Source organism: Archocentrus centrarchus, chromosome 9 (genome assembly GCF_007364275.1).
Source record: "Archocentrus centrarchus isolate MPI-CPG fArcCen1 chromosome 9, fArcCen1, whole genome shotgun sequence".
Classification (NCBI taxonomy): Eukaryota; Metazoa; Chordata; class Actinopteri; order Cichliformes; family Cichlidae; genus Archocentrus; species Archocentrus centrarchus.
The window spans coordinates 5818796-5830945 of NC_044354.1; the positions used below are offsets into that span (position 1 = coordinate 5818796).

At 40.4% G+C, this 12150-nt stretch overlaps 1 protein-coding gene across 3 annotated transcripts in view; it reads right to left on the reverse strand.

The window, feature by feature from the left end:
- The window catches only part of LOC115785952 (rho guanine nucleotide exchange factor 28-like), a 44349-nt gene that overhangs the window by 1622 nt on the left and 30577 nt on the right, over positions 1 to 12150 (reverse strand). For 2 of the 3 annotated variants that reach the window (XM_030737905.1, XM_030737904.1), the window contains 21 exons: positions 9623 to 9746; positions 8668 to 8812; positions 8396 to 8451; positions 7122 to 7179; positions 6429 to 6573; positions 5592 to 5722; positions 5374 to 5514; positions 4769 to 5019; positions 4565 to 4690; positions 4357 to 4474; positions 3754 to 4008; positions 3580 to 3656; positions 3300 to 3478; positions 3115 to 3212; positions 2774 to 2971; positions 2350 to 2481; positions 2125 to 2258; positions 1994 to 2041; positions 1431 to 1535; positions 1153 to 1317; positions 161 to 412 (listed from right to left, as the gene is read on the reverse strand). In XM_030737905.1, the coding sequence (XP_030593765.1) occupies positions 161 to 412; positions 1153 to 1317; positions 1431 to 1535; positions 1994 to 2041; positions 2125 to 2258; positions 2350 to 2481; positions 2774 to 2971; positions 3115 to 3212; positions 3300 to 3478; positions 3580 to 3656; positions 3754 to 4008; positions 4357 to 4474; positions 4565 to 4690; positions 4769 to 5019; positions 5374 to 5514; positions 5592 to 5722; positions 6429 to 6573; positions 7122 to 7179; positions 8396 to 8451; positions 8668 to 8812; positions 9623 to 9746 (2938 nt within the window). Of the gene's footprint in view, positions 1 to 160; positions 413 to 1152; positions 1318 to 1430; positions 1536 to 1993; positions 2042 to 2124; positions 2259 to 2349; positions 2482 to 2773; positions 2972 to 3114; positions 3213 to 3299; positions 3479 to 3579; positions 3657 to 3753; positions 4009 to 4356; positions 4475 to 4564; positions 4691 to 4768; positions 5020 to 5373; positions 5515 to 5591; positions 5723 to 6428; positions 6574 to 7121; positions 7180 to 8395; positions 8452 to 8667; positions 8813 to 9622; positions 9747 to 10354; positions 10445 to 12150 lie in introns of all 3 variants that reach the window. The other variant, XM_030737903.1, reaches the window with a different exon arrangement.

The following is a 12150-nucleotide window of genomic DNA, read 5'->3' on the forward strand; positions in this document are numbered from 1 at the left end:
TTTTTTTTCTCAGTTTCTAATGTTTCTAGTTTTGTTTATATTTTTTGGTTACTAGGATCTTGGTAAACATTTTCAATATATATCACTCATTCCCCCTTTCTGTACTTTTATCCCCTGCATTAATGTAGCTTCCTGTCTCTTCTCCCTCTCCCTCCAATACCTTGTATTCATCCAGTGGTATCATAACAGGCAGGCTGTTCTGGCGGCCATGTCTCCAGCTCTGAAGCAGTCTCTGTTGCGCTTCGATCTTCTCCTTCTCCCTCTCCACACTCCTCTGGCCCTCCCTTAGTCTGTCCAGATTTTGCTGGTACTCCAGCAGCTGGGCCTCCAGCTCCTCACGCTCACAGCGCAGCCGCTCAGCCTCCCAGAGGCACTGCTGCTCCCGCTGCTCCAGCAAACTTTCCTGTTCACTCTGTAAGCATGCAAGGCTTATGCTCATCAGAAACTTCAGGCACAGTTTATCTCTTTTTCTGTCTTTATAACAGACCTGCTACATTTTTGTTAGGTAATTAAGATCAAAGAAATGTTTGAAACTTGAGCACTTTACACACAGCGTGGGTTTTGAGTTGCATGTCTGAAAACGCCTGTGTGACCTGTTCTGTTTTACTAAATCTGTTTTATTGTTTGTTTGCATTCTGTCTTTTGGCAAAAATAAAAGCTTACGCAAAAACAGCACAGGAAATTTAGAATGACAGCAAAAAAATGTTCCTTCTATCTAAAACAGGCAGATGCACATGCAGAAACCAAACAAGGTAAAAAAAAAAACGAGAAAAAAGGAAGTTACAACACTTCACCACAAATTATCTGTACTTTCCATCACATCATGTACGAATGTTATCAAAAACCATCAAAAACTATCTGATCTGGAAGGGGGAATTCATAGGTCTCAAATTTCTTCTTTGTGTTACTGAAATCTGATTAAAGATTTCCATAACCTATATTATTTATGAATGATCTAGGATAGCAAACTAGCTATATGAGCTATTTATAGCCTGGTACAGATTACAGATGCAGGCGTAGACTCGTGATTAATTAACCCCAGCATTTTTTGGTGCCACACCAAACTGTCATGAAACAAAAACACAGAGACCGGAAAGACGAGTGATTGAGAAACATGAAAGCACATTTAAAGAACGTGAGCGCGAAGCTCACCTGTTGTTTCTCTCTGGCCAGACACTCTTTGTCCCATCGTTGCTGCTCTTGCTTCAGCTTCACTTGGAGTTTCTGCACCTCATCCACCTCTTCTTTCTTCCTCTCTAAGCTCTTCCTTTCCACTTCCTCTTTTTTCTTCTCAATACTCCTCTGCTTCTCCTGCTCCTGGTCAACAACAGATGTGTTGTCATAATTCTCAATAAGTGAGAATTTCCTCAAAACATGTGTACGGGTTTGCATGAAGAAAGAGGTTAACAGAGGTATGATGTGGTTGATACCAGGCTGCTTTGGAGGGAGGTGAGAGTTCGGAGCTGAGGTCCTTCTCCTTCCTGAAGAAGGAGCTGGTGGACTTCATAGCAGCTGTCCTGGAGGGTCACAGCTGCCTGCAAACATGAGGAGACAGCTGATCATACTCCAGTAAATCCATGTAACATAATCATTGTCACATTAAGGCTTTATTAAAGGCATATTCTTTGACATCCTTTATCAGTACTGTTGAGCGTCAAATTTAGTTGGGATTAAGGTAGATTACAACTATTTAAGGTAATAAAACATTGATTACTATGTAATGTAAGGTACTTATGGCAGATGACATTTTTGCTATTTAGCAAAAGGACTGTTTGTTTGTTGGTCTTTACTAATTAAAAAGGAAAAAAATTAAAAGCTCTTAAGAGATTTATTTTTGTCTGACTAAACATAAAAAAAAATGGATCCAACCCCAACTACAGCTGTGTGTGTTATCAGTTTTATATCTGTACTGTTTTTTCTTAGATCACATAAAACATCCACTCCTTCAAACAAGACATTAACTAAATCAGCCCACCGAGATGTTTGTTCTCACCTGTAGACTGTAGAGAAGCTGAGTCAGGCTCTGGACACTCTCTGCCACCTACAGAGAACAATGTGTTAATACAGTGGAACAGTATTAAATATTAATCTAATATTGTTAGCAGAGAATTAAAGGGATTTAACCTTCAACAGAGTCCCTTTGGTCTCTCCTTTTCTCAGCTCAACAGCTGAGCTCCACAACGTACTGTCCATCCCAGCTAATTCACTGTCCGATCCAAGAGAGGTGGAGCTCATACTGAGCGTGCTCAGATAATCCGCTGTAGGGACAAGGAAAGGAGATGTGTGAATTTTTAAAGACAAACTTTGCAAAAAAATGAATGAATGCTACAGTGTCTGCCTGTGACTCACGCTCAGAGGGAGACTCCTGAATGCTGCTGCCATGGCTGTTGTAGCTGCAGCACTCGGGGCCTTGGACAGGAGAGCTCTGACTCTGCACAGAAACGCCATCACGAGCCTGGAGAATGGCGATCAGGTTTTCAGCTGGAGAAAAAGCAAATATTTGTTAAAACTTAATATTTTACAGCACTTTCATTTCACTTTATTTGTTGTTTCTAACAATACTATATGCATTTTTTAATTAATTTAAGTTTGTAATTCAAATTCATATTCTTATTAAAAAAATATTCTCCCATCTCCTCCTAAAATCATGTCTTATATTGAGAATTTCATGTTTCCCAAGAACATATTTTATTTAGGCTGCCAATGAAAACTGAAAATTTCCCGAAAGAATTTGCAGATTAGCCACTATTCCTAAAAAAATATGTAGCCACACCTTCTCTGAGCGCAGCTGTGAGCAGTGAGGAGGCCTCTCGAGGGGTCTCATTGTCGGTGTAATGTACTGGTTGCACCAGCAGGTGGCGATGTGGTACAGGTTCTGGTGACTGGAGGGTTAATTCTGTGAGCTCAGCGTAAAGCTGTAACTTCTCCTCCAGGCTGCTGTAGATTCGCTGGTCCTGACCCAACAGCGTTTCTACACAAAAACAAACAATAAGATTAGGATGATTTTTTTTTTTTTTAATGTTTCATAACTGCACAAACTCTCTGTGATATGAACAAATCAACTCTAAATGGAAATGTTTATCATGTGGCCTCACAGATACTTTATTTTCTTACCTTGGAACTTGGTGATCTTCTGAACTCTCATTTCTGCAGCTTGCCTGGCTTCCTCGGTCTCAGCACTTCGCTCCTCTTCCTCCTCTTCCTCGGGACAACTAGTAATTTGTGACAATCATTAACAAACATTAACCAGACCTACGCACACGGTCTAAGCTGGACAAACACTCTAGATTTACACGCACCTCTCCACAGCTTGTCGAATGTGTCTCATCCACGCATTCCTCTCCTCTCTGCTGGTGGTATGAACTTCATACATCTCCGGTCCCACTGATGATGCAGAGATGAGAAACATCCCTCTCTCTTCATTGGCTACTTCTCTAACAATGAGCTTTTGCAGCGGGATTACTGGAGGCTTCTGGTCCTGTAGGATGAACCAGATGGGTTAACGGACAAAGAGACATGGACAGACAGTTGAATGCAGTTTCCTTGATTTAAAATGATTTTTAGGGGGTTGATGCTTACCACAGCAGCAAATATGAAGCGCTGGTCTTTCTCTTGGAGGAAAACCAGAACATCAGTGAGCAGAAGAGCCAACGTATCTGAAAAAAAAGAAGTGTGGACACACATAGATTGGTTGTCTAAAAGCTAATAAAACAACACAATATAATGCCTGATATGATATAATTTCATAGCCACCTTTAAGACGTCCTGTGGCGGTCTTCCAGTAGAGCAGCCCTTTGTGCTGCAGATCCCTATGTTTGCTGTGCAGGTCCTGTCTGCGAAACACCTTGCCATTCTTAAGCTTGGCAAAGCTTTTATTCTCCAGCCGGGCCAGCACTTCCTGAAGCTCCTGACACCTCTCATATTTACTTACGGTGAGGTCCACCGCTGCAACAACATCACGGATCTGAGCCAGGGCAGTTGACAGGTCAGCGTGTTCCTTATTTCCCTCTACGGACAGAAACAACAGCTCGAGGTCATACAAATAATCCATTTTTCAATAATGCTGACAGTTAGTTGAAATGGTTTGTAAATGCCAGCTTTTTTGTTACAATGGCAACTTTATAAAGATCCCTTAATTGATAATTAACAAAAATAAATAAATAATAATTTTAGTTTAAGCCTTTCTATCAGTACTTTTATAGAAAGGGTTATTATAAGGATCAGGCTACATATTTTAGACCAAAACTTCCCCTTGCTAGTCATTTGTTCGGCTCCTTTCAGAAAATATGTAACAAGCTTAAGATTTGCATACAGTACAGTTGCAGTTTTGCACAAGTCACAGTAGAGTTGACCCACCCTCAGTGTACTGTAATATCCTCTCCAGCAGGACTGGGTACTTAGTGATGCGCTGAGTGACAAGCAGGATAAATTCTGGGACCTCTCTTCGTCTGACCAGAGAGTTATTGCTCTGTTGCTGTAAGAGAGAAGAACCTGAGCTGCTCAAATATTTAACTGTAATATAACTAACTAATAAAACACATGAGATCTGGAAACAGGAACTTACTTTAACAAAGTTTTGAAGTTTCTTGTTCTGCTGCTGTAGCTCTTTGAAGACATTGACAGCCTCGGTGTGGTGACTGCAGAACTCACCATACAACTTCTTCATCTTCTCAGCATTTTCATCTGAGAACTGAGAGAAAACCATCAGATGCTGAGGACAGGCATCTATCTGAGTGTATTTATGTGACATGACTAAATCTTAACAAACCTGCTGAAGCAGTATATCTCCAATCTGGTGGATGACATAATTTTGAGAATCCTCTGTTTGAGTTGCAGCCTGTCTGCGTTCCTGCAGCGCTCTGAAGAGGTTCCTGTGGAAGATCAGCAGGGGATCCAAACAGGGAAAAATCCGGGCCACACAGTCCCAATCCAGCTGCAGCTCCTCCAGCATCCCTCTCCTGAACACCTCCGACATGACCGTCAAGGTTTGGATATGGTGCAGCTCGGTCTGCATCAGCTCTGTAAGAGGACAGCCGAACTGCGTAACAGACACTGAAACATCTGATGGTGTTTATGTTTAAAGCTTTAGATGAGATCTTTAGTTGAGCAAAGGTTTCTCACAGGCTGAAAATAAACCATCTACATTTCACAGGATTTTGAAATCTTAACACACAAAGGTGCAAAAGTTAGCATTTGACTCCGTCCACTTAAATTTCTTTTAACCAACAGAATCCAACACAATCAGTTATATAATTACAGATGCAGTATGTACAGTATACATTAAAAACTATACTGTTAAGCTTTTTTTTGATGAAGGATGATATGTCATGAAAGAAATAAAGGAAAGAGAGACAGACTGCTCGATCTTCTCACCATAAATAACATCCTGTCGTTTGATAGTGTGTCTATCATGTTGCCTGCAAAAATCTGCAGTGACTGCTAGACTCCACGACTCTGCCTCAAGTCCCAGCAGGTCAGCTGACAGGTCACTCAGTAAAGGAGCATCAACAGTATCTGCATGAACAGAAATAATGAACTATTTCTGAATCTCTATTACAACTGATGCATGTACCAAGTCTCTTCTTCCTCACCTTGGGTGGTGATTGGCAGGTCGATGGATGGGGGAGTTGTTGCGACTGGTGTCCCTTCATCGGATAATGAGCTAAAAGTGCAAGCTGGACCACCGCCCTCAGAGTCCAACCCTGCTGAGTCACTCAGCCGTCTGGAGAGAAACAAAGCCAGGTCAGAAGTGAACATGAGTTTGCATGTGGGTGCATGTGTGCAAACGTAGGTTTTATTTATTTTTAGGCATTTGGAAACAGAGTCTGGTCTTTGGAGGTCGAAATTTCATTTAGCTGTTATTTTGTAACTTAATACAAAGCTGAAATTAGGTGAATAGGTTTTGGCACAAAGTAAACTGGCCCTGTTGTGCTTTCCTTATTTTCCGTTACATATATACACTATTACCGTGGTTGATGCTGTAGTTTTATATAATGGGGTCAGTGTTTGCACAGGCTTAAGACTACTCTAAAACTGTTTTGTTTGCAACAGTTTCTCTTCTACTGGATCTGTATAGCATCAATATGAGTGGATGTCCCTAATGTGGCCCTCTGAGACACACAGCTCTGACTGGGAAAGCCCATCCGTCTACTGTTCAAACCTTCTATTTGCTAATGGCTTGCTTCAGACAGTGGATGAACTGAGGCCCTGTGGAAGATAAATGGGGATCATTTTGACCTGTGAATCATGCAAAGCTTCTCTAGTAGAATATGAGAGCAAAAACACAGAGCTGGAAATGAGCATAATAGATCACCTTTAAAAGCAAGCAAAATTAATTTAACACCAAAATGAATACAATTCATTAATTTGTAACGCTTTCTTTATACAAATGGAAATATTCAAGTTTTCCCAGATCATTACCAGCCTACCTGCTGTCTGTAGAGACAGAGATGGAGAGGCTTTTGGCCAGTGGTGCGACTGTTTCTTTTTTCTCCCTGTTCATTGTTGGAAGTGAAGAGGAGGAGCAGGAAGAAGAAGAGAAACTGGAGGCTGGAGGGTTTTCTTTCACAGAGTCTAAAAAGAAGATCAGCAGGAGAAGAAAATATGTAACACACTGGACGCTTTCCTGCTCCCCAAATAAATATTGCATGTGCTTGTTTGGTATTCAGATGTTTTGTTTATATCCATGCAGTCATTGCTATAATAGTTACAAGATCATTAAACTGTTAAGAGGTCCGAGGTTATAATCTTTCACTGTTTAACTACAGTTTGATTACAGTTGTGACAATGCACTGCAGATGTTGACACCTCTGTCTAATACCAAACACTCAAAGAAGACAGAGCGCTTTAAAGGAAGAAATAAAATGATCCTGTTAGTGCAAACAGAGCACTCAACCCGTGTTCTCATGCACACGTAAACACAATCCAGAACAGATCCCCCACTGAGGTAAATTAAAATTTAACTTTTTTTTTTTTTTTTTAAAACAGGGAAAAAAAAAAAAAAACAGCAGAGGAATGGCGAGGGCTGAAGAGCAATGGCTTACTTATCCACTACAGGACACGGGAGGACAGGTGAAAAATAAACAAATCAAAGACCAAGGGAGCAGCGGGGGGGCACTCACTCTGCGGGAGAGAAAAGGCCTTGCTCTTCATCAGCAATGCATTCCTCTCTTGTGGTTTCTGGAAAAATACAGTCATATCGTCACCAAACGTTGTAAATCTGTGTGTTATTGATTTAAATAACAAGAGGATGTAACAAATTTAGTCAATACTGGAATCAATTAAGGAGAAGAGTGCCATGAGATATCACACATCACTAGTTTGTGATGTTCAACACATTCCCGGAGTTCTTTTGTCACCATGTCGAGGAATTCATTTTCTGGTGGTACCCACTTTTTTCTGCCTTTACTAAACTAAATGACTTCTTCTAATATAATATATTTTTGTATTTTCCCCTCATTAGACAACAAAAACAAGGCTGATAGGAGACACAGGGAAACACAAGGGGAATGATGAAAACTGGATAACTGGCTACAGCACAGAAACAGACTGAGAGCAGCAGATTTTCAGCACAGCTAGCATGTACTTAAAGGCAATCTGTGGATTTTGGCCCCAAATAGTGTCATGTAGCAACATTTCTAAGAGTGTTTGGGTGCACACGCGGTGGTGCTTTGACACCATTCTCCTAGCCGACAACTGGCAGTGTGCATGGATGCAAATAATGAATCCAAAACAATCAGTTTAAATATGCGTAGATTTGTCATAGCAAACGTTTTAAATACTGAACCACGTTTGTTTGATGTCAAGGACACAAAAAATGTGTTTTAGTGAAAATAACTGAAGGTACACATGAGTTGTTAAACACATGGGGCACAAAATACACGTCTTCTCACATTTTTCAGCATTTTGGACTATTCAGGTAATAACGGGGCTCTACAGTGTGTGAGTATAGGTCGAGCTCTGGTAATGTCAGAGCCTGTAATTCCCATAACACCATCTATAATATAACAAACTTTTCATTGTAGTCTATTTATATAGACTGACTAGCACTAACTAAAAGCAGCTGACCTATATTTGTAAAGCTGACTTCATCACTGACTGCTAATGTAAGCCATACAAAAATGGACAAAGACTTTGTCCCTAAGAAGTCAGCTGACAAATGAAAACATGCAACATTAAAAAAAGAAGTACGCCTCAGATTCTGCCAAGTATAAAATAACACCACCATTGTTATCTATGATGAAAAGAAACACATGTATTGTCTGTGACCTGTTATTTTTTTAATGCTTGTAAAGTTATTTGGGCTCTTTTTTTTTTTTTGTTAAAACTACTTTGAAATCAATAACCTTGCTTGTTGGTTCTGAGTTCAAACGTAGTGTGTTGGGTTAATGGTTACCTTTCCACAAGCTGCAACAGACTCCCGACAGTTCTTATGAACATTCAGGAAACAGTCTGCAGAGAAGCGCATATAAAATATAAGTTAACTTATTACCACGTATGTGAATGCAGTGTCCAGACGGCAGTCAAACTGGATTTTTGTCAAGTGTTTCATGCCTTTTACTGAACAAAACATCATGGCAGCACGTGCAAAGAGATTTAAACAAATCCTAAACAGTTCAGCCACCACAGGACATAAAACAACATCAGTGCTGACAGTAGAACACTTACTGGAGCACTGCAACAGCTCCTTCCCAGAAACAGACTTATCACAGGCCACACAAAGAGCAGGACCAGATGGAGACACAGGAACAAACTGATGTCCATTAGAAGTCCCTGACTTCTCCTTTCCCTCCTTCACCTCTTTCCCCTTCACCTGAGATGCAAGTCATACATATTTATAATGTACTCCTTCAGCTGACAGTTATTGCAGTTAATGCCACAATATCATGTAAACCAGCGTAGTAGAGATAACATGACTCGGAACAGCAGGCAAAAAGAGGCTTAAAGCGGCCATCTTCTTGCTGAAACACACCTGTTCAAGCGAAGTTAGTTGAGATAAAGAACCTCTGAGTGAGCCTTTCTGTTTACTTTAAAGTCCACTGGGACGGCTGCTGTTATGGTGCTTTGTCATTAGGGGGGCATTTGGCCGGTAGGGGGGCTTGGGGGATGCTGTGTATGCTGCGATAGAGGAATGTTTATCTTATCAAACTTTGCAAGGAGGTCTAGAAAATGTGTTTGTTTTCTGAGTGTTCGTGCGCATTGTGTGTCCGTAAATACAGGGAGACATGGTCCTTAAGGACACGCACATATGTTCACAAGATTATGAGTGCAGCACAGAATATATTTTGGTTCCCCATGCTGTGTAGCGCAGTAAGGGAGGGGGGGGTCTACATGTTATGTAAGAGAATATTTTCACTGTGTCTTGTTGCTAAGACCTAAAGAGAGGGAATTTTCTGCTTCACCAAATAAAGGCTTGTGCTCAGACAATGGCCCCCCAGCACAGGAATTCTGACCTGGCATGTCTGGGAGGCGGTAAACTTTTACTGCGCTACTTTGGGAGGCCTGTAAGCCTGTAAGCTTTTTTTTTTAATCATAATGTTTAACTGTAGGGGTTTTCAATTACATGTGAGTAGATCTGAAATCTGAGCCATCAAGAATCATAAAGTCCACTTTGCTGCCTCACCTTAGTCTTGCTGCGAGTGCTGGACATCCTGCTCTTGAGAAAGCTGAAGGTCCGGCTGACTTTGTACTTCTCTGACTCGACCTTAGATGGGATTATGTACTTATCCCACTCCTCATCCTCGATCCTGTTTCAGTGTAAACACTTTAATCAGAGATCATCACAACTATTCGCTGCAGTACTAACATCCAACATGCACACACAAAAAAATGAGTCATTATTTTAGTAGTTTAATAGACTAAAGAGAATTGAATAATCAGATATGCTGGTGTCATGCTGGAATGAAAGAATGTCCAGACAGTCTTCCAGGACCCCTAGTCTACAGATTATTACTCTTAACAACATGCTTGGCATGCTTGGAAGTCACTATGGACTCTAGTGCATGCTATTTATAGTATGACCTTGGCAAAATGCAATTAATATGTGTCATCTATTTTCAGCGACTTATGCTAGTTACACTAGGCATTCTAGGTGAAAGGCAACAATGACAGAACATAAAGAAGACAACCATGCAATATCACATCAAACCTACAGCAGAGACCTGTCATAAGAAATGTTAATAAAATCTACTTCTGCAGATTCCTACATCATAGATACAGCTGCAAAAAAAAAAAAAAAATAATAATAATAAATCGACATGGTTAATGGATGAGTTTGGGAATGATCTTAAAGCGGGGTTAAAAATGACTTAAGCCACACATGCACGGCTGTGAGGCCATTTAGGTGAAAACATACTCTTTGAGGAATTCTGTGAGGGTGAGGTGTTCGAGTGGTGCGCTGCTCTCCTCCTCTGCTGACTGGGCCCGCTTACGGAAACCCAAAACCCTGCATAGATATAAAGCACCTCAGACCAGGTTGTTGCGTCTCTGCTCATCAGGTAATTCAAAAATAATAATCAATAATGTTCTAAAATTAAAGTCTAAAAGCAATTTCTAGAACTAACAGTGTGGGAATGGAAAATTAAGATATTACAGATTTTACGCATGAACAGTTACGTTGATGTATGTGCTACCTGCTGTTTTAGTTGACCATTTAATATATAAACCAATGCTTTACAGGGCAGTGGTAGTTAAATTGGATGATTTCTGATAGGACGAAAACAGTTGGTGAGTCTGATCAGGCTGGTACGGTTATATAAATGTGATTTATTCTAATAAAATAATCTAAGGGTGTAATGTAATTTAACTGGCTAATGTGATCTTCTACAGCGGTTCCTCTGTTAGCAATGGTTGTTAGCAAACAAAATACATTAGCACATGATGACTTTATGAAGCAGTGAGATGAAATCAATGATCAAATGAATATGGATAGCAGCATTTATTAAATGAAATTAAAACAAGCAATGTTACAACAGTGCTTCCCAACCTTTTTCTGCACTGAGAGACGGACTTCCTTTACCAATACCACCTCTCCTGTTTAAATGTGCTCATTTTACCTAATTTTAAAGTGGACCAGAACTACTTTCAGTTTATTGATTACACGTAGCAATTACATTCAGCTTAGTGTCCCATGTGATATATAAAGGCAGCATTTTGTATCACACGGGACCACGAGGACTAGCTAGGACTATCATCTAGGTTAGTAAACTATTTTAACTATTTATCCATAGCTACTGGCTTACCATTTCAACTATTTACAGCAGCTACCCCAATTCAATTATGCTTATTTATCCAAGAGGCTATCTTATAATCTCAACTATCTAAACAGTTTCTATAGCTGGCAATACTTTTAGCTAATAAATTCATAATTTTAGCTCACTTTTTCATCATTTTGTTTACCCATACGGTTAGCTAACAATTTCAACTGTAAGATAGCCATTTTAACCTAAGCTACAGTCATGTCAAAAAGAAAGTTTCCACGAGGTTAAAAAAATGTTTTAAAAAATGAAGGAACACTTTGAAAACACATCAGATCTCAATGGGGAAAAACTCATGCTTGATATCTACACTGGTGTTGTAAACAAAGGGGTGCCACATCATTTGATGGAAATGAAAATTATTAACCTACGGAATTCAAAGGCACCTTGAAAATCAAAGTGAAAATTTTATGCGGCAGGCTATTCCATTTTGCTGAAATTTCATTGCAGCAACTCAAACTGATACTCAGTAGTGTGTATGGCCCCCACATGATTGTATAAATGTCTGACAACATTGGGGCATGCTCCCAATGAGATGATGGATGGTGCCCTGGGAGATCTCCTCCCAGATCTGGACCAGGGCATCACTAAGCTCCTGGACAGTCTGAGGTGCAACCTGGCAGCATCGGATGGACTGAAATATAATGTCCCAGAGGTGTTCTTTTGGATTTAGTTCAGGCAAACATGGAGGACAGTCAATGGTATCAATTCCTTCATCCTCCAGGAACTGCCTGCATACTCTCGGCACATGAAGCTGGGCATTGTCGTGCACCAGGAGGAACCCTCATGAAGTCTGTTTCTGATTGTTTGGTCAGAGACATTCACACCAGTAGCCTGCTCAAGGTCATTTTGTAGGGCTCTGGCAGTGCTCATCCTGTTCCTGTTTTGGCAATAT